Source organism: Schistocerca cancellata, chromosome 3 (assembly GCF_023864275.1).
Source record: "Schistocerca cancellata isolate TAMUIC-IGC-003103 chromosome 3, iqSchCanc2.1, whole genome shotgun sequence".
Taxonomy (NCBI): domain Eukaryota; kingdom Metazoa; phylum Arthropoda; class Insecta; order Orthoptera; family Acrididae; genus Schistocerca; species Schistocerca cancellata.
The window spans coordinates 617,309,548-617,335,377 of record NC_064628.1 but is presented as its reverse complement, the minus strand read 5'-3'; the positions used below and the strand labels follow the sequence as shown (position 1 = coordinate 617,335,377).

The window sequence follows — 25,830 nt, the reverse complement described above, 5'->3', positions numbered from 1 at the left end:
TCATAATAACTTCTAAATGTGATTTATTATGTTTATTGAAGATACCAGTTGCATAATAAGTAGTACCAAGTTAATCGCAAATTCATATTTTCTTCATGGTCGTTGTCCTTTACGTAGTTTTGTTTCTATTTGGTCGCTTCTTTCTTCTAAGAAGTGCACCCATAATATTGTGCTATACTGACATTTTTATCTACATGTGCTACTTCTGCCACCATTTTCAAACTTCTATTAGCACCATTAAACTAGACGCATAAACCTATTACTGAACCGGTTATGCATTTTCTCGTAACCAGAACGTGTAAATCTTCTGTTTGTAACAGGTGGTTCCATCATCCGGATGATGCAGCAATTTATCGGCAGCGAGGCGTTCTACGAGGGTCTCCACAATTATCTAGTGGAAAAGTATGTAGTCAATGGCATCATACACAAGCATATCGCATATAGGTAGAGAGCACTTGAAAACCACGAGAAATTACGACTTCCATTTGAAACAAGTTCTGTAATGAAATACACATTAATTTTATTCTAATGACTACTTCATAGTAAAATTTTTTCTGTTAATGAAGGACGCCTTAAGAAATAGCAGCAGAGTCAAAACAGATGGTTATATCAAAGAACGACAATAACTGAGTGAATCATGGTTCTCCCTAACTTTTTAAAAATATAATAATATTTATTAATATACCCCGGCAGTGAGACTCAATGTATGAATGACTAATGTTTGTGGATCAACTGTGTCGAAGCGATTTCCGTGCACCGTTGCATTCTGTTCCTGAAAAAAATGTTCATTGACAACACCTGCAAAAATTCCTAAATTATAATGATGTAGGGCTGATTTAAAATTATGGTAGTCGACATGTGTGAGAATTAATTCTCAGACACGCTTGCTGAGTGTGATGAATCGTAAGAACAGTCGGGCTTAACTGACTCATTAAATTTAAATTTTACCGTGTCGCATCGAAGAAATTGAGGCACCAGTTAATTACTCTAAGTCCTATCAACTTTAAGAATATGGAGCCTAGCAACGTTAAAAAGTTGAAGTATCACGACCTGCCTGCTCATCACGCGCCAAATACCAAGTCCTTCCGAAAGTTCAAGTCCTTAATTTAGCACTCCTCGCGACAAATTCGTAAGCAATGTAGCTAAACTGTCGCTCAAACTAACACCGCTCCCTCCAACTAACGCGTCTCATCCAGTTGCTCACCCCACATTCTTGTATTGCAATTTCCACCCGTTTCCCTCGACATAGGTCCTTATGGATCCAACTCACAAGCTTCATATTTTTTAATTTACATATGATACTTGAAATTTAACCCTTCGGTTGGCGCGCCCTTCATACTTCGTTGAGTGGGCGCGTTACAGCTTTTACACCGCAATTAGTATTACACTTTTAACCTAAGGAAAAATAATCTTTATACAGTCGCCAGTTACATTTTCTAGGAGGAGACATAACATAACATTATATGGCTCTATAGAAATAACCTTCTATTTATTTGTTGCCTTCACAATCGTTTATTATTGTCATTGTAATTTATAACAAGCCGATGTTCTTTATTGCCTTCATCGTTCTTTTAATTATGTCACTTAATTGCACTGATTCACGTGAAAAGGAAGTAAAAAGGGAACACTTTATGAAATGGAGCATTCATAAAATCCTACTCCTGTTTATGATTGTGAATAAATTAGTCAACTTCCATCTGCATCTCACAATCTTCAGGACGTACAATTAGACGGTGCCTGTCAAATGCCTACTTTTCTCCTTTTCCATACTTTTATGAGACCTAATGAAACATATGTGTCTATAAAAGTAATATATATTGTAGCAAATCAATATCCAAGATTGTAAAAAGTAATGGAAATTGTATATGGGAACTTCGATTCGATTCGATTCGAATATAAAAGAAAGATTGTCTTGAGGCGAAAGAAAAACACAAGTATAGAAAATACTTAAATCACAAGGCGCTTAGCGGGAAACACCCGCAAACGCAACACTCACATTTCAAACAAGAATAACGACCAAACTGCAGAAAGCATGAATTGCGCAAATGCAGTAAGTGGTGAAATCTGTTGAGAATAACAAATACGTATCTGGATGTGGACGCAACTGTAATGCTATTTGTGATACTAATAGAAAACTAAACCTTGCGGCTAACTGCCGCAGGCGCGCCCACCCAAGGGTTAATTGTAGTAGGACACATAATTTATGCTTCATTTCTGAACAAGTTGACACTGTACACTATGTGTCTAAATTATACGAGGGTCGTCCCGTAACTAATGGAACACAATTTTTCTGGCCCAGTATCGGTTGAAATTTTGCGGAATTTGTCGTGGGACATCGTCGAATATTCCCTTTCAGCCCCTACAGTTTCAGGAAGTTCCGATAGATGGCGGCACTATACGTAGTCTTCTGCGTCCATAACAGAGACCTGTCATTGAGTTTCTTCTGGTAGAATACCAGGGCACTGCAGACATTCATAGGCGCTTGTACAATGTCTACGGAGATCTGGCAGTGAACAGAAGCACGGCGAGTCGTTGAGCAAGGCGTCTATCATCATCGCAAGAAGGTCGCCCAAATCTATCCGATCTTCTGCATGCCGGCCAGCGGCACACAGCTGTCAGTCCTGCAGTGTTGGGACGTGCAGACACTCGCATTCGAGGCGATTGACGGATCAAATGAAACACTTCAGTGCTCTACTGGACGTCCCTGTTGATAGTGGTGACACACTCCTCCACCAGTAGGGGTATTCAAAACTGTGTGTCCGCTAGGCTCTTCGCCGCCTAACAGAAGAACAATAAAGGACCATCTGTACGAATTGCTTGCACGTTACGATGCTGATCGTGACTTTTTTGTCAAGCATCGTCACAGGCGATGAGGTTCATACCTTCGAACCTTAAACAAAATGGCAATCCGTGGAGTGGCGCCATACCAACTCCATTCCAAAGAAAATGTTCAAACCCGAACCCTCAGCCGATAAAGTGATGGCTTTTGTCTTCTGGGACTCTGAACGGGTTATTCTGTTTGATATCGCCTCTCATTGTATAACGATCTACCGGGAAGTGTAACGTGCTTTCCTCAGGAAATTGGAGAAACGACTTCATCGTGTTCGTCCCCACAAAAACGTAAACGAAATTCTCCTTCTTCTTGACAACGCAAGATATCTCACAAGTCTGAACACCCAAGAGGAGCTCAAAAAACTTCATTGGACTGTTCATCCTCGTCCACTCTACAAAGCCTTCCGACTTCTATCTGTTTGACCCAATGAAGGACGCACTCCGCGGGAATCAGTATGTGGATGATGGGGAGGTTATTGATGCAGGAAGACCTTGGCTCCAACGTCGACCAGCATAGTGGCAATATGTGAGCATACAGGCCCTCCCAGTAAGGCCGCCGCATTGAACGGAGATTAAGTTGAAAGCTAGGTTCTTGTAGCCAAAAAAGTGGGCAATCGTATGGTGTAGGGGAATCCTGAATAAAAGCAACCTGCCTTTACCAAAAATAAAAAAAGGATTGCATTACGTATTGAACTACCTTTTTATATTCCATGCGTAATTTTGATTCATCCAATTTGCATAAAGCACGAATCTTTGAATAACCAAAACGTATGTTCATTTTATGCTGACACAACAAGTAAGGCGTCTTCTCTACAGGAAAAATCTTCCGATTTCCTTCTGTGGATGAGAATTGACATAGCGCTAATGGTTCTCACATCACTAACGATATAACAATTCGTATATAGTATCGTACAATCTTTTGCTTACTTTGTACAAAAGCATACGCATTTATATTTGTTCCACTACCTAGCTCTTAGTACTAGTGAATTCTGCAATGTGCAATATTTTGTTAATTATGCAGCTTCTAGAGTATGATTGGCCGACGGCCTTGCCGCAGTGGTAACACCGGTTCCCGTTAGATCACCGTAGTTAAGTGCTGTCGGGCTGGGCTAGCACTTGGATGGGTGACCATCCGGTCTGCCGGGCGCTGTTGGCAAGTTGGGTACACTCCGCCCTTGTGATGCAAACTGAGGAGTTACTCGATTGAGAAGTAGCTGCTCCGGTCTCGTAAAGTGACATACGGCCGGGAGAGCGGTGTGATGACCACATGCCCCTCCATATCCGCATCCAATGACGCCTGTGGGTAAGGATGACACGGCGTCCGATCGGTACCTTTGGGCCTTCATGTGCTGTTCGGGAGGAGTTAGAGTATGTGTAATCAAATATGGTCATTACTTACAGACTTCCAACGGCTAAATAAATATTTTAGTGGTGTAAATAAACACGTTTAGTTCACTAGTTTCCAGTCATTCACTGTCTGGTGGCGGCACTCTTTACATCATCTTAAGTGGCGCTTAGCACTGTCTACAGAAAGGCGTGGCTGATGAGCAGTTGCTCGATCATTGTACCCTACTCATTTTTAACTCCCTATGCACACTCATTGTGCTATCTGGACTGCTGTTACCACTTTGGAGCTCACGATTGATTCCTTCCGGTGATTTCATGCGTTTTTTTTACAGCCACCTAGTCCATCAGTACATGAGGTCTATCTAGTCTTGTTTTAGCTGTCGTTCATTCGCGTTACCACTTCACAATCACAGCAGTCAACGAGGACATTTTTAGAAGAGCTGAAAGGCCGTTGATGGATTTGTTACACTGGTGCAATTCTGTGACTAGTCCACGTCCGAAGACACTAAGCTCTCCTTAGCGGACCATTCTTCTGCTACTGCTTCCCTGCTGACATGCAATACTGCCTCGGTTCACACTGTCGGGTCTGTCTCTCGTGACTTCTAATGGCAAATTTCGCATCACATAGAGGTGACCGAATACTTTTGATCAAATACATAGTACACCCGTAATGATCTCGTCGTGGTCAAGACTTTAAGCTCTAATCTCCCTTTTCCTTTGTGCAGGATAAGTATCGGGACAAAACAACTTCCATGTGTCAACTGGAAAAGGAAAGAAAGCCACATCCCCACATTTAGAATTGTTTTAGAATAACACGGGATCAGTACAATTCACTTTCAGAAATGTGTGCCTGTATGTGTGTTTGTTGGCAATTTCATGAATGCTGCAATCCATACACAGCCAGTTCAGCAACGCTACGGATGACATCCTGTTCGCGGCGATGGACGCGGTGGCCCCGGCGTCGTCTCTGCGTCCCAACGCGAGTGTGTCATCAGTGATGCTGCCCTGGGCGCGACAGTCCGGATTTCCATTTCTCACCGTCACCAGGAACTATATGGACGGCTCTGTAGTCATCACACAGGTGGGCAACGGTTCAGACCATTAAATAAACTTCTCAGCGCTGACCTCATAAGTTGCATCGTTCTGTCTGTGTGACTGTGTGTGTGTTTGTGTGTGTGTGTGTGTGTGTGTGTGTGTGTGTGTGTGTGTGTGTGCGGTTCATGCCCCCTCTTCCATGTAGAGAAAGTCAATCTAATTTATAAACTGTCTTATAGATTCATATACAGTGTAGGAGCATAAATGGAATTACCACTTGGCGCCCTCAAGATGGAAGCCACAAGCATTTCGTTCTCGCCCTCGTTTTTTCTCTGCCAGAGTAAAGTATCCTTTCAACTCCAGAACAGTTTTTCTGCACAACTAACAAAATATAAATACACAAACACACACACACACACACACACACACACACACACACACACACACACACACACAAATGCAGACAGACACATTCTCTTTTATTTCTGTTTATGATAAATGACAATATTGTAAAAAAAATTAACTGGTTCTGACCGAACCCAAAAGAGTGTGGAGTCATGCTGGGCCCATAGTGCAGAGGTGCATGAATTGTAAACACACTCTGCTACCATTTATGTGGGATTGGTAGCATGAGTGACAAATGGGATAGAACTGTTGAATGGCTACTTAATATTTATTAACCCTTTCGCTGCTACAAAAAAATGGTTCAAATGGCTCTGAGCACTGTGGGACTTAACTGCTGTGGTCATCAGTCCCCTAGAACTTAGAACTACTTAAACCTAACTAACCTAAGGACATCACAAACATCCATGCCCGAGGCAGGATTCGAACCTGCGACCGTAGCGGTCGCGCGGTTCCAGACTGAAGCGCCTAGAACCGCTCGACCACTGCGGCCGGCTCGCTGCTACAGACGAGCTCTTTGCATTCCGTGCTGAGACGGCTTTTGTCATGGCTGTACTGCTCGTCAAATGCTGGTGCCTGTGCTGAGAGACGGCGTATCGGCCGATGTGAAATACTTATCATATGATTTTTTGGAAAACTATGGGGTGGAAATTTTTTTTTTTTTTTGCATTACTTACGGCCTGATGCCTGCTCTCAACAAAGAACTGAATTTTTTTTTGTTATCCGTCACACCATCTCCGATGCCTCAAAATTTTATTTAGAACTGAGAGCAGAAGGATATCTCAGTCCGTTCTCGATTTATTGGGTCTTATAGCCGAAGGACGATAGAGCGCCGCGCGCCCATTCAGGTGCCTGCGCATCCCGTATAATATGCTCATAACAAGCGTCACATCTCATAAACGATTCAAGATATCGAAACGAGGTGCAAATGACATAACGCAATTAGATATATCTGTTGTCTGATAAATACTCAAAGCTTTTTTGTTCACCGGGATATGGAAGTAGCTCGTACGCAGCATTGTAGAGGTCCGCGGTTCAGGACGCACTCAGACGTCCATAGCAGTGAAGGAAAATCCGAATGGTGCTCGTGTACATGTGCACAGTTTCAAGAAGGGAAGTCGAACAGATATGCAGAATTATAGACCTATATCTCTAACGTCGATCAGTTGTAGAATTTTGGAACACGTATTATGTTCGAGTATAATGACTTTCCTGGAGACTAGCAATCTACTCTGTAGAAATCAGCACGGGTTTCGAAAAAGATGATCGTGTGAAACCCACGCTATTCGTCCACGAGACTCAGAGGGCCATAGACACGGGTTCCCAGGTAGATGCCGTGTTTCTTGACTTCCACAAGGCATTTGATACAGTTCCCCACAGTCGTTCAATGAACAAAGTAAGAGCATACGGATTATCAGACCAATTGTGTGATTGGATTGGAGAGTTCCTAGATAACAGAACGCAGCATGTCCTTCTCAATGGAGAGAAGTCTTCTGAAGTAAGAATGATGTCAGGGGTGCCGCAACGGAGTGTCGTAGGACCGTTGCTATTCACAATATACATAAATGATCTTGTGGATAACATCGGAAGTTCACTGAGGCTTTTTGCGGATAATGCTGCAGTATATCGAGAGGTTGTAACAATGGAAAATTGTACTGAAATGCAGGAGGATCTGCAGCGAATTAACGCATGGTGCAGGGAATGGCAATTGAATATCAATGTAGACAAGTGTAATGTGCTGTGAATTCATAGAAAGAAAGATCCTTTACCATTTAGCTACGATATAGCAGGTCAGCAACTGGAAGCAGTTAATTCTATAAATTATCTGGGAGTAGTCATTAGGAGTGATTTAAAATGGAATGACCATATAAAATTAATCGTCGGTAAAGCAGATGCCAGGCTGAGATTCATTGGAAGAATCCTAAGGAAATGCAGTCCGAAAACAAAGGAAGTAGGTTACAGTACACTTGTTCGCCCACTGCTTGAATACTGCTCACCGGTGTGGGATCCGAACCAGATAGGGTTGATAGAAGAGATAGAGAAGATCCAACGGAGAGCAGCGCGCTTCGTTACAGGATCATTTAGTAATCGCGAAAGCATTACGGAGATGATAGATAAACTCCAGTGGAAGACTCGGAGAGAGAGACGCTCAGTAGCTCGGTACGGGCTTTTGTTGAAGTTTCGAGAGCATACCTTCACCGAGGAGTCAAGCAGTATATTGCTCCCTCCTACGTATATCTCGCGAAGAGACCATGAGGACCAAATCAGAGAGATTAGAGCCCACACAGAGGCATACCGACAATCTTTCTTTCCACGAACAATACGAGACTGGAATAGAAGGGAAAACCGATAGAGGTACTCAAAGTAGCCTCCGCCACACACCGTCAGGGGGCTTGCGGAGTATGGATGTAGATGTAGAAGTAGATGTAGATATACCTGGTAAATGCCGAAGCAGGACGTGTAAACACGCCCACAGCAGAGAAAGTGTTAATTTAAAAATTACAGTTTCAGAAAATGAAAATTTAGGCAATATTATGCCACAAAAATGACGATAGACAATTTACACGAAAATGACGAGGAACCACGTTCACTTCCTAGACATGAACATTGCTCCATAGCTTACAGATAGCCACGAGGATGAGCTCCTTGGGATTAGCCGAGCGGTCTAAGGCGCTGTAGTCATGGACTGTGCGGTTGGTCCAGTCGGAGGTTCGAGTCCTCCCTCGGGCATGGGTGTGTGTGTTTGTCCTTAGGATAATTTAGGTTACGTAGTGTGTAAGCTTAGGGACTGATGACCTTAGCAGTTAAGTCCCATAAGATTTCACACACATTTGAACATTTTGATAAGCTCCTTGTTGACCAGCCACTTAATCATACACAAAGGAGTATTTTCACATCTGAAAAATAGATTACATTAGGTCTTTGTCAGTATACACTAAAGCGCCAAATAAACTGGTATAGGCACGCGTATTCAAATACAGAGGTATGCAAACAGGCACCGAGCGAGGTGGCGCAGTGGTTGGCACACTGGACTCGCATTCGGGAGGACGGCGGTTCAATCCCGTCTCCGGCCATCCTGATTTAGGTTTTCCGTGATTTTCCTAAATCGCTTCAGGCAAATGCCAGGATGGTTCCTTTGAAAGGGCACGGCCGATTTCCTTCCCCATCCTTCCCTCACCCGAGCTTGCGCTCCGTCTCTAATGACCTCGTTGTCGACGGGACGTTAAACACTAATCTCCCCCCCCCCCCCCTCCGCAAACAGGCAGAATACGGTGCTGCGGTCGGCAACGCTTATATAAGACGACAAGTGTCTGGATTAGTTGTTAGATTGGTTACTGCTGCTACAATGGCAAGTTATCAAGATTTAAGTGAGTTTGAACGTGGAGTTGTAATCGGCGCACAAGCGATGAGACACAGCATCTCCGACGTAGCGATGAAGTGGGGATTTTCCCGTACGACCATTTCACGAGTGTACCGTGAATATCAGGAACCCAGTAAAACATCAAATCTCCAGCATCGCTGCGGAGGGAAAAAGATCCTGCAATATCGGAAGCAACGACGACTGAAGAGAATCGTTCAACCTGACGGAAGTGAAACCCTTCCGCAAATTGCTGCAGATATCAATGCTGGGCCATCAACAGGTGTCAGCGTGCGAACCACTTGACGAAACATTATCGATATGCGCTTTCGGAGCCGAAGGCCCACTAGTGTACCCTTGATGACTGCACGACACAAAACTTTACCCCTCGCCTGAACCGTCAACACCACCGTTGGACTGTTGAAGACTGGAAACATGTTGCCTGATCGGACAAGTCTCGTTTCATATTGTATCGAGCTGATGAACGTGTACGGGTATGGAGACAACCTCATGAATTCATGGATCTTGCATATCAGCAGAGAACTGTTGCAGCTCTGTAATGAAGTGGGGCGTGAGCAGTTGGGGTGATATGAGACCCCTGATACGTCTAGATACGAGCCTGACAGGTGACACGTACGTATGCATCCTGTTCAATCACCTGCATCCGTTCATGTTCATCGGGGGAAATTCCAGCAGGACAATGAGACACCACACATGTACACAATTGCTACTGTGTGGCTCCAAGAGCTTAAACAGTTCCGCTGCCGACCGAACTCCCCAGACATGAACATTATTGAGTATATCTGGGATTACGTGCGACGTGCTGTTCAGAAGAGATATCGAACCCCTCGTACTCTTATGGATTTGCGGACAGCCCTGCAGGATTCATGGTGTCAGTTACCTCCAGCACTACTTCACACATTAGTCGAGTCCATGCCATGTCGTGTTACGACACTTCTGCGTGCTCGCTGGGGCCCTACACAATATTAGGCACGTGTACCAGTTTCTTTGGCTCTTCACTGTATAACTGTACAGTCCCAAACCCACCATCCTCTCAGGCATGTTATACACGCAATATTTTTGAAGGTCACTCCCAGCTCGGAGGCCGGCCGGTGTGGCCGAGCGGTTCTAGGCGCTTCAGTCTGGAATCGCGCGACCGCTACGGTCTCAGGTTCGAATCCTGCCTCGGGCATGGATGTGTGTGATGTCCTTAGGTTGGTTAGGTTTAAGTAGTTCTAAGTTCTAGGTGACTGATGACCTCAGATGTTAAGTCCCATAGTGCTCAGAGCCATTTGAACCATTTTGAACCCAGCTCGGAGGTAAAACTGAAACATCCATGTCAGTCAACAGTTTAAAATACTTTTGATACATTAACCAACATGTGCGGCCTAACAGTCTTTCAAATCCTGATTGAGCCACACAGGTTATCACAGTGGCCCCACTGCATATCTAACTGCGTTTGTAATCACAGTAACCAGTCCAGAGTGACGCTTCCTGCTAGGATTGACCGAAAGCTGCGTTACAGACAACATCAAAAAGTTCGAAACAAACTCAGTGCCTTTCAGACAAATCCAAGGGCAACATCTGACAGGAGGGAACACGCTAGAAAACCAATCTACAGTTAAGAAGTTATATCGAACGAACTGTCAAAACGCACTGCTAGTATTACAAAATGAACACCAATGGGTAGAGCTATCACAACCTAATCGCACCTGGAAATACTCCAGGACAGATGAAAACAAATGCTGTTCAGAAGGTACCATCAGAAACAATCTCACCACTTTTTGCGCACAGTACAATTACAGTCTGGCTAGCACTCAATAGCCGCCTCCAGCCGTCAGTTTATCCCCCCCCGGCAAACTCCCCATTCGGTGCTCGCATTACACTCGCCTAGAAGCCACTCCAGCTTTTCTCCACGACTTCGCCAGACAGCGGAGCCACTGCCCTGAGCCAAAGGATCGCAAGCAGCTCGCGATAATCGAAAACGTGTCACAAAGCGGCACAATCCTGACTGCAGCGCCTTAGACCGCTAGGCCAATCCCGCGCGGCCACTTACTGGCTAAGAAGAACCGAGGCTGTATTATGTACCATATCTCAGCTTGTTGCTGTAAGCACTGTAGTAAACGGATAAAAAACATTAGAATAGCTTTCAGAGCTCACCTGGTGGGAAGGCACGGTCCACATGTCGAGCACATTGTGTACGTGACACCCTTATACACGTAAACAAGAATTCAGACATACACTAAACCATCACATACCACATTTTCAACTGGAGATAAAGTTCCAGTAATAATAGAAAGTAGCCCCAATTTCCCTTCCCCTTCGCTCCCCCTCGGTCCTTGCTGACCAGAGTTTTCAGGAAGTTTCCCTTGGTTATTAAGACATTTGGTGAACCATGAAATATAATTTGATTGGACCTCCATCCTGTAATTCGAGATACACCTTGTTGAAGTGGCACTGTAGCCATCTGAACACAAGATAGTATTTTCCTGGTTGCTGCCCTTTTTGTAGGTGTGCACCCCGTTGTGTGAGTTATTAGGGTTACGCACCTAAATTTATAAAAACGGAACCCTTATAGGATCACTTCGTTGTCTGTCTATATGTCTGTCTGTCTGTCCGACTGCTAAGAGCCCTTTTGCTCAGGAACGAGTGGGCGTGTCAAGTTGAAATTTGTCACATGCTAAGGTTTACGGTCCCTAGGCCATGTAAAAAAGTGTGAGCTTCTCCGTCAAGGCAAGCAAAAAATACGGCAATTTATGTCACATATTTTGATACTCGTAAATTCACTCATCAAAACTTATAGGGTACTTCCCGTTGACCTAGAATCACAAAATTTGGCAAGAAGAAATGGCTAACAGTAGCCGTGAGGTAAGAAATACAAAAATTGTTAATTTGTAACTATATCACACGAAAATCAATTTTTTATTTCTTATTCGTCTTTCTGTCCGTCTGTTAAGATCCCCTTTTTTCAGAAACGGATAAACGTATCAAGTTGAAGCTTATGTGACATACTGAGATCCAGAGTCGCTTGGTGGTGCAAAAGCTTTAAGCTTCGAAGTACATGCAACCAAAAGATACGGCCGTTTGTGCCACATATTTTGATATTCGTAAAGCTCTCTCATCAAAACCTATTGGGTACTTCCAGTTGACCTAAGTTCTTGAATTTTGGCAAGAAGTAAGGTTTTATACTACAAGCAAAGGAAAAAAATCCGAAAACTCTTAATTATATCACACGAAAAAAATATTTTTCTATCATGTTATCGCCGCGTGGGATTAGCCGAGCGGTCTAAGGCGCTGCAGTCATGGACTGTGCGGCTGATACCGGCGGAGGTTCGAGTCCTCCCTCGGTCTCATAGTTCAAGATTAGCAATGAAATGGCAACTTTAGATCAAATCTGATCTTTGACCTTAACCTTGAACTCTGACCTTTTCATTTTCCTCTCCCCGCCCTAAAAAATGGTTCAAATGGCTCTGAGCACTATGGGACTCAACTGCTGTGGTCATAAGTCCCCTAGAACTTAGAACTACTTAAACCTAACTAACCTAAGGACAGCACACAGCACCCAGCCATCACGAGGCAGAGAAAATCCCTGACCACGCCGGGAATCGAACCCGGGAACCCGGGCGTGGGAAGCGAGAACGCTACCGCACGACCACGAGATGCGGGCTCTCCCCGCCCTCTTCCTTCACCAAACCCTTCCAATCTTCTGTGTAACGCCCCTTTCTCGGTAATAGGCCGATCAGAAAGCATCTAAGCCTACACACCGTCATGCTACTGCTTTGCCATGGTCACGAAATGTTCTTGGAACGACCAGCAGAACGATGTTACAGCGACGGAAGCTTTCAGCAGCCTGAAGTCCAATCGCCATCGTGTAATAACGTGTATTGAGAGACGCTGACAAAGTGGAAGGCACCAGCCAGCCCCTCTGAAATCTTACAGCTCCAACAGGGCATCTGGAGGAGCTGACTAAACAGTAGATAACTGCACCATCCACAGACATTGCCGCCAATACGTCCAGTCTCCCTCCTGAACAGAGGCCTGCATGTAGTCACCTTGACTTCTCCGCTGCCTTGGATTACTTGGGAAATTACCTGCTGTTGGCAGGTACATCTATGGCGGGTCGTGAGTTTGAGCCTGCGCCGGCTTTTTACTCAGCCACTGTGCGTTATTATCCAGCAGCCCTAGATTGTCGCTGGTCGCTGGTCATCATCGGTGGAAAAGGGGCTGGAGGGGAGGGGGAAGGCGCGCATGCCCTCGTCTACTTTGGTCATCGCTAGGTAGCACCGTATTACACCGTCTGTTCCAGTGTGTTGTCGCTGTGGTCACAGAGCAGCGAGCCACAAAGAGCTCCTATGGTCATCCTTCGCCAATGGTACAGTACTTGCATCAGGCTTATCTGGCTGTGAGGACGTCAGCAATTTCGGGGTCCCGCAAACATTGTCTGTCAGACGGGCGAAACACTGACGCCAGCACACCACATGCCCGCAGACACCTTTACAACCGAAACCAACAACCTTCTCTTCAACTACGGCTCAAGCCAAATCATCATCACCATCATCAGTGTTCTGCCAAAAGGCATGTTTTCACATGGTAGTTCTCCAGGCTGTCCGGTCTTCTGCCATCCTCTTCAGGTCTGCATAATTTCCTCTTCCCTTTATGTCGTCTATCATCTTGTATCTCCTTCTCCCACAAACCAATCCTTCCAAAGCGTCTACTAGCAAGCATTCCCTTCTCAGTGAATGTCCCAACCAGTTCTTTTTCCTTTCTCTTACAACCTTCTGCAGACATCTTCTCTCACCAGCCCTTTCCAATACTCTTTCATCACTCATTCTCTCCATTCAGCTTATTCTCTCCATTCTCCTCCACATCCACATCTCAAATACTTTTTTCATCCTCTCGTCTCAGCGTCCATGTTTCTGCCCCACATAGTGCCACACTCCAGACAAAACATTTGTCAACCCTTTTCCTTAGTCCTTTATCTAATTTGCCACATAAAAGTCTTCTCTTTCTGTTGAATGCCTCCTTCGCTATGGCAATTCGAGTTTTCACCTCCTGGTGACATCTCAAGTTTTCAGTTATTGCGCTTCCAAGATATTTAAATTCACTTACTTAGCTAATGGTAGATTGTCCTATTTTAATATTGGATGGTCTGCGTTTTGTACTGATGACCATACTCTTCGTTTTTGCTGTGTTTATTTGAATCCCATATTCCACACAAGCTTCATTCAGATCTTTGAGCACGTTATTCACTGTCCGCTCACTTTCTGCCACTAATACCATGTCATCACCAAATCTTATACATTCTATTCTCTTTCCACCAATACATATTCCTCTTTTCCCATCTAAGCTTTTCGCAATAATCTCTTCAAGGTATACGTTAAACAACAGTGGGGAAAGGCAACTACCTTGTCTAACACCTCGTCCAATGCTGCTTCCTTCTGACATTTCATTTCCAATCCTTATCCTTACTTTTTGGTGTAAATATAGATTTTGTATCAGTCGTCTCTCTTTCCAATCCACTCCTTTCCTCCTCAGAATATCCATCAGCTTGTTCCACTGAACTCTGTCAAAAGCCTTTTCTAAATCTATAAAAACAGCAAAGATTTCTCTACCCTTTTCCATATATCTTTCCCCTGTAGTTTTTAACAGGCGAATAGCATCTCTTGTTCCTTTTCCTCTTCTAAATTCGAATTGCTCCTCTGCAATCCCTCTATCCAGCTTGCCATATAACCTTCTGTTCAACACTCTCAGCAAGATTTTAGCTGCATGAGAAATTAGACTGCCGGTCCGGTGCTCTTCACATTTTTTAGTGTTTCTCTATTGGTATCATAACTTCAAGCCAAATGACGGTTGTTATTTTATTTCACGATAATCACTCACCTCAGATAATTTGTTCGTGGTGGGCGATGCAGTTTTTCAGCTATTTCAGCTTTGATGTTGATTATAATGATGGGCAATAGTTAGTGAAGAAGGTAACAAGAATAAGATCACTTTGGAATGAACTATCAACAGTAAAATATATCTTTATATAATATACAACAGGGAAAAATCTAATACAAATACTTCAGATGTAGATTTCCATACACAAATTTCAAAAAGTTTACATCTGATCGTTTGGTCAGCAAAGAGGCACATTCCGCTCATTGGCGTCGGTTGGGATTTCTCTGAAGTGGCGGTCATGGCAGCACTAATCCGACAACTTCACATTTAACTTAGCATTCACTGACCTGTCAAAACCGATTTTAAGGGTTTTGTAGTTCACTCGGTAAATATGTAACCCTCATAAGGATCACTTTGTTGTCTGTCCGTCTGTCTGTCTGTCTATCCGACTGTTAAAGCCTCATCTTCTCAAAAATGTGGATTATCAAGTAGAAATTTATGTCACATAATAAGGTCCACGGCGCCTTGGCGATGTAAAAACTTAAGCTCCTAGGTCAACGCAGTCATAGATATGGCTATTTAGATAACATAATTTGCTACTCGCAAACTCACTCATCAAAAGCAACAGGGTACTTCCCGTTGAGCTAGAATAATGACATATGGCAAGAAGCAAGGTTTCACAGTACAGCTTAAGGAAAAAATACGAAAATCGTTAATTTCGAATTATATCACGCGAGAAAAAATATTTTTGGAATTTGTTATAGCACTGTCTGTCTGTCCGTCTTTCTGTTGAGACCCCTTTCTCTCATAATGTGTAGACGTGTGAAGCTGAAATTTATGTCACATAGTAAGGCCTATGGTCCCTTAGCGGTGTAATGAAAGCTAGCTTGTAAGTCAATTCAGTCAAAAGTACGGCTCAAAAGATACGTCCATTTATGTCACATATTCTGGTAGTCGAAAATTCGCAAATTGATGAGGATTTGATAGAATCAGTCTGAAATTTGTATACACTCAGTAATGATGCCTACTAATTGGGATTAAGCACAAAGCTTGGAAAAAATTGTGAAATAATTTACTAAGCAACGGACAATGCATTGTCACGTAAGAACACTGGTAGTCTGTTTACCTGCACAAATTCTCTCCTTTTATTTTATTTTCTGTTACTAATTTTCCAACTGTTTATTTGAGTAATCATCTTTCGCAGCACCTGATAACTAAAGTACTGAGCATCTTCTAACGTTAAAAAAACCGTGTTCTGATATACCCATTAATTATAGTGCTAAAAATAGCGTTACCTTACTCAGTGACGTTTTCTAAAAGCTACAGAGATTACTTTTGCGTTTCACATGTTACGATGACAGCAGATTTTTTCCATCCGTTCTTAGCAGTGATTGAAGTCGAAAACTTGTGAAGCGGAAGAGTAAATGTAATAAATAACTCGTAGAAAACGCGACAGCGTGAAGCAACAGTTTTCTAATTTCAATCTAAACCCTTACACTCATCGGTAAGGTTGCTTTTCCGGTCAATCGGAACGATTCTGGCGAAAAACCACCTTAATTTCCAGTAAACCTAAGACGAGAAAAGTTAAATAATACTCTTAATTTTCCGTTCTGTTTCCTGCGTTATCGGTTTCCAGACACCAAATTAAGCTCTTCGTCTGTAAATACCTGACACAATGAAGGTTAATATTCTGCACTGGTGTGCAATACTTAAGGAAGAAATTAGCTTTCGCATGATGTGTTACCCTGAAGTAACACATCTCGATGAAACTTGAACCGTATATACACTCCTGGAAATTGAAATAAGAACACCGTGAATTCATTGTCCCAGGAAGGGGAAACTTTATTGACACATTCCTGGGGTCAGATACATCACATGATCACACTGACAGAACCACAGGCACATAGACACAGGCAACAGAGCATGCACAATGTCGGCACTAGTACAGTGTATCTCCACCTTTAGCAGCAATGCAGGCTGCTATTCTCCCATGGAGACGATCGTAGAGATGCTGGATGTAGTCCTGTGGAACGGCTTGCCATGCCATTTCCACCTGGCGCCTCAGTTGGACCAGCGTTCGTGCTGGACGTGCAGACCGCGTGAGACGACGCTTCATCCAGTCACAAACATGCTCAATGGGGGACAGATCCGGAGATCTTGCTGGCCAGGGTAGTTGACTTACACCTTCTAGAGCACGTTGGGTGGCACAGGATACATGCGGACGTGCATTGTCCTGTTGGAACAGCAAGTTCCCTTGCCAGTCTAGGAATGGTACAACGATGGGTTCGATGACGGTTTGGATGTACCGTGCACTATTCAGTGTCCCCTCGACGATCACCAGTGGTGTACGGCCAGTGTAGGAGATCGCTCCCCACACCATGATGCCGGGTGTTGGCCCTGTGTGCCTCGGTCGTATGCAGTCCTGATTGTGGCGCTCACCTGCACGGCGCCAAACACGCATACGACCATCATTGGCACCAAGGCAGAAGCGACTCTCATCGCTAAAGACGACACGTCTCCATTCGTCCCTCCATTCACGCCTGTCGCGACACTGGAGGCGGGCTGCACGATGTTGGGGTGTGAGCGGAAGACGGCCTAACGGTGTGCGGGACCGTAGCCCAGCTTCATGGAGACGGTTGCGAATGGTCCTCGCCGATACCCCAGGAGCAACAGTGTCCCTAATTTGCTGGGAAGTGGCGGTGCGGTCCCCTACGGCACTGCGTAGGATCCTACGGTCTTGGCGTGCATCCGTGCGTCGCTGCGGTCCGGTCCCAGGTCGACGGGCACGTGCACCTTCCGCCGACCACTGGCGACAACATCGATGTACTGTGGAGACCTCACGCCCCACGTGTTGAGCAATTCGGCGGTACGTCCACCCGGCCTCCCGCATGCCCACTATACGCCCTCGCTCAAAGTCCGTCAACTGCACATACGGTTCACGTCCACGCTGTCGCGGCATGCTACCAGTGTTAAAGACTGCGATGGAGCTCCGTATGCCACGGCAAACTGGCTGACACTGACGGCGGCGGTGCACAAATGCTGCGCAGCTAGCGCCATTCGACGGCCAACACCGCGGTTCCTGGTGTGTCCGCTGTGCCGTGCGTGTGATCATTGCTTGTACAACCCTCTCGCAGTGTCCGGAGCAAGTATGGTGGGTCTGACACACCGGTGTCAATGTGTTCTTTTTTCCATTTCCAGGAGTGTAGAAAGGGCTGCTACAATATAATAAAGAATGTAAGGAAGGAAATTCGAAACATGACGAACAGGAATGACACTTTTATTGTAAGATAATAATTTCACTGAAGTCACCGCGATTTATGATTGTTTACCAAAGCGGGACAGCCGCGGGGAGTGGCCGCATGGTTAGAGGCGCCATGTCACAGACTGCGCGGCCCCTCCCGGCGGAGGTTCGAGTCCTCCCTCGGGCATCGGTGCGTGTGCGTGTGCGTGCGTGTGTGTGTGTGTGTGTGTGTGTGTGTGTGTGTGTGTGTATGTATGTGTGTTGTCTTTAGCGTAACTTAGTTTTAAATAGTGTGTAAGTCTAGGGACCGATGACCTCAGCAGTTTGGTCCCTTAGGATTTCACACACATTCGAACATTTGAAAACTGACACGGTTCTTAATAGGGTTTGTGATCACCATGGATGGCAATATATGGACTGCAACCTGCTCCGACGCTGGACACAAGGTTAGTAATGAATTCTCGTGGTAGGGCGGTCTTTCCCTCCACCAGCGCGCTTAATAGCTGCTGGATGGTCGCTGGTTCATGTGGACGAACTTCAATGCATCTCTCCAAGGCATCCTGCACACGCTCTGTGGATTTATGTCGGGAGAACGGGCAGGCCATCCTATGCGCTGAATATGCTCACGTTCCAAGCTGCGCTGTTCGTTGCTGTCGCTCATTGTCAGCCATGAAACTGGTGTCAGGGCCGATTTCACCGCTGATAAGCGCATAAGGGCAAGGAGATCAGGTCACAATGACGTTGACCCATGAGTACGCCGTGTTCAAAGGTTTGGAGGTCAATCAGCCATGCAGCATTATGCCACTTCATACCATAACACCTGGATCACTAATACAACCATGTTTGACAATGTAACTGGGTGCATTTATGTTCTTACCTCTCATCATTCGAGGGTTCCCTTCTCTCACCACATGAGGGTTCCCATCTCTCACCATATGAGGATCCCGACTTCTCACCCAGAAACGTTGTCGAACAAGATCGTTTTGGTGGCCCAAGTGTTATGGTGTGGGGAGATGTAATGGCGCCGACCGTGGAGGTCACACACACTATTAGGGACCATGTTCTGCCTTTCGTAATGTTCCCCAGATCATCATAAATCGCGGTGACTTCAAAGTAATTATCGTCTTTGAATACTTTCTGCTTTATATTGTAGAAATGCTTTCTGTGTATGGTCCATCCAGGTATGTTAATTTCCTGTAACACATCACACGAAAATTACTTTTGTCCGTTACGTTTTGCACACCAATGTATCTTATTTGTTCTGATTTTTTTCTTACAATTCAGCGACTTCTATACTCTTCCAAGCGCAAATATACCAATCTTGGATTATACTCAACGGGTTTTGTGCACATTTACATTTTTTCTCAGCAGTCTGCGTTCCTCACAATTTTCCACATTTTTATTTTGTTTGCCATTATGTGGCAATTTAAAGATTAAAAGTTCCTTTCTAATTGACTAACACCAACTTATTGAACTGTAGAAGAGACTTTTCTTCAGTTGTACAAGTATTTTTCAATTAAACTTTCTTCTATTCTTCGTTCATTTTTATTTTTATTTATTTATTTTTTGTTGTTTTCATGTTTCTTGAACTTGTTCTGGCATCTCCTAATTGTTTTACAATCAAACAGCACTATCTTTCAAATTACTAATGAAAATTGATGGTAAGGAAACTCCAGTTGGACATACCTCCAAAGCCGAAAAAAAACTTATGAAAACCTTGCTCACAACCATAGCGTCTGGACCTACTTCTACTTTATTCTCAGACCTCTCCCAACAAATAACAGGTAAACATAGTATCGTTAAGTGTATCTTAACCTCACTTTTAACCCGGTTGCTAAGCCCATCACCACGCACTCACGAATATAATCATCTTTCTTGTGAATAAAACTATATACATCACTTAATATTACCGATCTGTTGACGCCCCAGTTAGGCAGGAGTTTATTTTTCATATCAACACAACGTCGTTTTACAAGTAAGTTTTTGATCTGATGATAGCAGTAGACGAAACGACGTTATAAATGAAGGAATGTATTAAGCAATCTAGACTGTTTTATTCACAAAATTTCCACTATGAACTTCCTGCATTAAGAATATAGTAATCACTTAATGATTTTGTTTTCTGATCACCATATTTCATGACTCACTGGCTACAAAAATATAAGGGGCGTTCAAAAAGAAACGAGCCGGAGGCATAATTACAGAAACCAGTACTTGTATGCTAGAAGTATTGATCCTGGCTGTTGAGACATTTGTCCCACTGTGACACAAAGCGGTGAATGGCTATCTCATAAAATTCCCGAGGCTGCGATGTTAAACAGCTCCGCACGTACAGCTGGTCGTCGTCGTCCGAGGTGAATCGTTTGCCCCTCAGAGCCTTTTTAAGGGGACCAAAAAGGGCGTAATCACAGGGAGACAGGTCCGGACTGTACGGAGGGTGGCCGAGAACCTCCCATTTGAATTTCTGCAGGAGTGCCGACACTGTGTTGGCCGTATGAGGCTTTGCGTTGTCGTGGAGCATAATGACCCCACGGGTGAGTTGCCCGGTCGTTTTGATTTGATCGCTTGGCGAAGGTTGATCAAGGTTTACGAGTAACGCTGGGCATTCACTGTTGACGCGTGTTGCAGGCAGTGAATCAGAAAGGGGGCATCTTTGGTCAAAGAAGAACATCAGCATAGGGGCAAACAATTCACTTCGGACGACGACGTCCAGATTTACGTGCGGAACTGGTTAACATCACAGCACCGGGAATTTTATAAGACAACCATTCACCGCCTTGTGTCACAGTGGGACAAGTGTCTTAACAGCCATGGTCAATACTTCTAACACACAGGTGCTCGTTTCTGTAATTATGCCTCCTGCTCGTTTCGTTTTGAACGCCTCTTATAAAACGCCAACGACATAAATGTTTTTCGTGGTGCTAACAGAACCGGTGGCTGCTGCCGCCTGACCCCCAAGACCAGACACTGTGGACTATACCCGTGACGTACACCTCAAGATCGGAAGCCGACTTCTCCACGTCCACCAGACTGTGGCTGTCTGACAAGGCAGTCAGGATCGACAGCCTTGCTGGCGCAACTGCTGATGACTGGGTACTCTTCAACCTGCAAGTCGCTGGTAAGAGACACAGCATAGTAGAATTTCATACATACATTATCCCACTCTACTTTTTTTACCCAGTGACAGACCTTGTCTCATTGCACTTCGTTGGTGAACTTCAGTTTATAATTACCATGAAGAAACACTATGAAAGAATAACGGGACCGAAAGGGAGCAACGTAAGCTTACATGAAAAAAAATAGTCCTCTGGAGTGTCAAAATTAATAGCAACGTCAGACGCTTACAGAATGAGGTAAAGTGAGGAGTGTACAGTCGCATTCAGCTTGTCCGTGGATGTAGTTCAGAGGACCGTCCGCCTTCCACTTCGTGTGACATAGGCCATAAGTGTGATGTAATGAAATGGTAAAAGCGGGTCATTTAAATCTGGCGTACAAAATAGCATTCTTGGCAGGTCGTGATAGATTCCGTAATTGAATTTTAAGTCGCATAGGTTTATCAGTAGTGGTAGGCGTCTGAGTCTGTACGGAACTGCGGTAGAAGGATAACCGTGAGGTGCCATTACAGCCGAAGTTTCCCGGCAAAATAAAAAAGTGTTGTCATTGTTGGTAGGAATTGATCCCGGTGATCAACGGCCATCCTTCCAGGCCCATCTGCGAACGGGCACCCCAGATGGAGTCGCCTCAAACGCACGTTCGCATCACTACTGCACGCAAGAGATCCTTTGTTAGTGGTGTTCACAAAGTGACTGTCATGGTGGGCAAAGACGCACGAACAGTGGATCGCAGAAGGCTGAGAGTTCCTTATTCCGTCCCACTTACCGAGTTGATGGTTGTGCGTGAAGTACGCCTTGTGTCGTGTGAGCTGTAGACCTAAGAATTCGTCCCGGAAGGACTGTACGAGCCAGCAGTGGTACAGGGTGGAAGAGTTTCTGTGATGTTATAAAGTCTCAGTGATGAACACTTATATTGAGTCAGTGTCTCTCTCTGTATGTTTCCCACACCACCTTGAGTTTGTCTTTATATGTATGAGTGACTTTATGTGCTCTGTTGTGTTGAATACTTACACCGTTGGTTTGGTACAGGGCGATGTGCGAAACTGCTTTCACACTAGACGCATCGGTTGTTGTAGCGATCTGCTCCAGCTGCTTCAGACGCTCTACTGAAGCTGAAAGTGTTAAAGTTGCGGAGAAATATTCGTCTGGGCTATGTTGCATAGCAATCAGATTTGCTTTCAGTTCTTAGAAGTGTCCAACAGTGGTGGATTTAACTGATCCGTAAAATTACTCCTTTTCCGAAGCAAGAATCAAACTATTTAATTAGAACTGAACGCTCCTGTCGGAAATGTTCTCGAGCTGGTATTCATTAATAGAGCATGTTAAAAGAAAAGAAAAAAATTCCTTGATGTCTATCTTTATGTGCTGCTCCATGACTCTGCTGTCAATATCCTTATTCTTTGCTTTTGTGTAACTTCTGTGTTGTTTTTTTTTCAGTAAATGTGTTTTTTTTCGTATCCAGGGTGTAATTATAAAGTTAATAAAATGTTTTCTTGCCTTTAAAATAATCTTTTTCATCAGGTTATGGGCCCACTACACGTCTAAAGGCAAAAAACATAGTTTAATTAAAATAAAGAAACATGACTGCTAGCGACGATTATAAGATCAGCATTGATAAGCTTGAAGGACCTGAGACTGGGCGAAATGGAAATGACATATTTCTATGGTGCTGCGTTCATATGGACTAGAAGGTATTATTAACGGTACGCGTGAGCGTGTAGAGTTGCCGCAAGATGCGACAAGTCCACAAAAAGAAGCGTATGTGGAATGGCACAAGGACGACGCAAAGGCAGCAAGTCTTATACCAAGTGCGCTAAGTAAACCTGTTGCAGAACTCGTCTTAACGTGCAAGAATGCTAAAGAAATCTGGGACAAATTACGCGCCCGATTTGAACGTAGCAGTACTCAGCGTTTGAATATGTTGATTGAAACATTTTTCGGTGTTAAACGTGATGAAACGGAAGATATTAGTGCGCATGTGGCCAAACTGCAAAAGTTATTTGTGGTCCTGAACGATGAATTAGCAAAACATGAAGAAAATACACTATCTGAAAGAATCTTAAATAGTCGAATTTTGTCTACACTGGGAAAAGACTACAACAATTTTAAGGTTCTCTGGGATACGATACCGACAGAAAAACAAAGCTTGAACTTATTAATTGAAAAACTCTGTACTACTGAACTGCGTGAACAAGACATTAATGAAAGTGCGCTTTCGTCGTTTCTAAAACAAGAAAACGGCAAACAAGTAATCAGCAAGTAAAGATGACGAAGTCACAATTAAAACAGAAGCTTCCGTGTAATATACGCAAACAATTAGGTCACTGGGCAGCAGAGTGTCCACAGAACACTCGTGACAGCAATAAAAGAAAAGTGGTGTTGAGTCACGATGTGAAATTTAAGCCAGAAATTGTTTGTGATTTACATAGTGATCATGTTTAATTTGAAGTCCCTCAGGAAGAATTTACATTGGTCTAAAGATGACCAATGTAAATCTCCTAGGCTGTACACTTTTGGAAGAACTCAAACTCAAGAAAAAATTGGTACTCTCGATTCTAGAGAAAGTCAAGAGTCGAGTGAATCTAATGAAAATAAAGAATTAACAGAATTTCTAAAAGCAGAAGCTGCGGAATCTTCTAATGAAGAGAAACAGAAGAATAAAAGACAGCGAAGAAAACCAACCTGGATGGAAAGTGGTGAATTTTGTATGGCAACAAAAGGTGGTGCACTTGAATACAAAGTTCCAAACTGTTTTTCGGAAACATTGCAGTCAAATGAGAAGGAAGAATGGATGCGAGCTGTCAGTGAAGAAATTCAATCACTAAAGAAAAACAATACCTGGGTGGTGGTTGACCGTCCGAAGAATGCCAAAGTATTGCAAAACTGCTGGGTTTTACGGCGAAAGGTCGCAGTCAATGGAGGTACTCGCTTTAAAGGCAGATTGGTTGCAAAAGGCTGTATTCGGAAAGCAGGAATTGATTATGACAACGCCTTTAGTCCCGTGGTACTTTATGACACCATACGAACTCTGGTGACTGCAGCTGCTTCGAACAATTTTAGTCCCGTGGCACTTTATGACACCATACGAACTCTGTTGACTGCAGCTGCTTCGAACAATTCGATGTAAAGACAGCTTTTTTGAATGGAATACTTGAAGATGAAGTGTATACGGAACACCCAGAAGGTTTCGAAGATGGTACAAAAAATGGTTCAAATGGCTCTGAGCACTATGGGACTCAACATCTTAGGTCATAAGTCCCCTAGAACTTAGAACTACTTAAACCTAACTAACCTAAGGACATCACACACACCCATGCCCGAGGCAGGATTCGAACCTGCGACCGTAGCAGTCCCGCGGTTCCGGACTGCAGCGCCAGAACCGCTAGACCGCCGCGGCCGGCAAGATGGTACAGGTCGAGTGTGTTTCTTAAAAAAGAGTCTTTATGCGTTGAAGCAAGTACCACGATGCTGGAACAAACGTTTTGTTGAGATCATGAAGAAAGCTGATTTTTTAAACAGTGATGCAGATCCATGCCTATTTTGTCGTAGACAAAATGGAAATAGCCTTTATGTGGCAATTTACGTTGATGATGGCCTGATTGTCGGCAGTAACAAGAAAGAAATTGCTGTTTTTATGGATGTTTTACAACATGAATTCGAAATAACAACTGGCAGTCTTGACAATTTTCTTGGCATAAAAATAAAGCAATATGAAGATGCAGCAATAATGATAAGTCAAGAGAAATACACAGAAGAAATTCTGCAAAGATTTCGAATGGCAGAATGCAACACAGTCTCAACTCCTATTAGACGTGAGGACAATAATCTAAACGAAGAAGTTTCGTCATCTGTACACCCCCATGAACCATGGACCTTGCCGCTGGTGGGGAGGCTTGCGTGCCTCAGCGATACAGATGGCCGTACCGTAGGTGCAACCACAACGGAGGGGTATCTGTTGAGAGGCCAGACAAACATGTGGTTCCTGAAGAGGGGCAGCAGCCTTTTCAGTAGTTGCAGGGGCAACAGTCTGGATGATTGACTGATCTGGCCTTGTAACATTAACCAAAACGGCCTTGCTGTGCTGGTACTGCGAACGGCTGAAAGCAAGGGGAAACTACAGCCGTAATTTTTCCCGAGGGCATGCAGCTTTACTGTATGATTAAATGATGATGGCGTCCTCTTGGGTAAAATATTCCGGAGGTAAAATAGTCCCCCATTCGGATCTCCGGGCGGGGACTACTCAGGAGGACGTCGTTATCAGGAGAAAGAAAACTGGCGTTCTACGGATCGGAGCGTGGAATGTCAGATCCCTTAATCGGGCAGGTAGGTTAGAAAATTTAAAAAGGGAAATGGATAGGTTAAAGTTAGATATAGTGGGAATTAGTGAAGTTCGGTGGCAGGAGGAACAAGACTTTTGGTCAGGTGATTACAGGGTTATAAATACAAAATCAAATAAGGGTAATGCAGGAGTAGGTTTAATAATGAATAAAAAAATAGGAGTGCGGGTTAGCTACTACAAACAGCATAGTGAACGCATTATTGTGGCCAAGATAGACACAAAGCCCATGCCTACTACAGTAGTACAAGTTTATATGCCAACTACCTCTGCAGATGATGAAGAA

At 44.1% G+C, this 25,830-nt stretch overlaps 1 protein-coding gene and 1 pseudogene across 1 annotated transcript in view; both read left to right on the top strand.

Moving 5' to 3' along the window:
* LOC126176860 (aminopeptidase N-like) overlaps nt 1-25,830 on the top strand; it is a 155,698-nt gene that overhangs the window by 69,540 nt on the left and 60,328 nt on the right. Inside the window, exons 9-11 of the mRNA XM_049924047.1 lie at nt 321-402; nt 5,080-5,260; nt 21,024-21,213. Of these exons, the coding sequence (XP_049780004.1) occupies nt 321-402; nt 5,080-5,260; nt 21,024-21,213 (453 nt within the window). The remainder of the gene's footprint in view (nt 1-320; nt 403-5,079; nt 5,261-21,023; nt 21,214-25,830) is intronic.
* Nucleotides 3,871-3,988, top strand: LOC126177502 (5S ribosomal RNA; annotated as a pseudogene).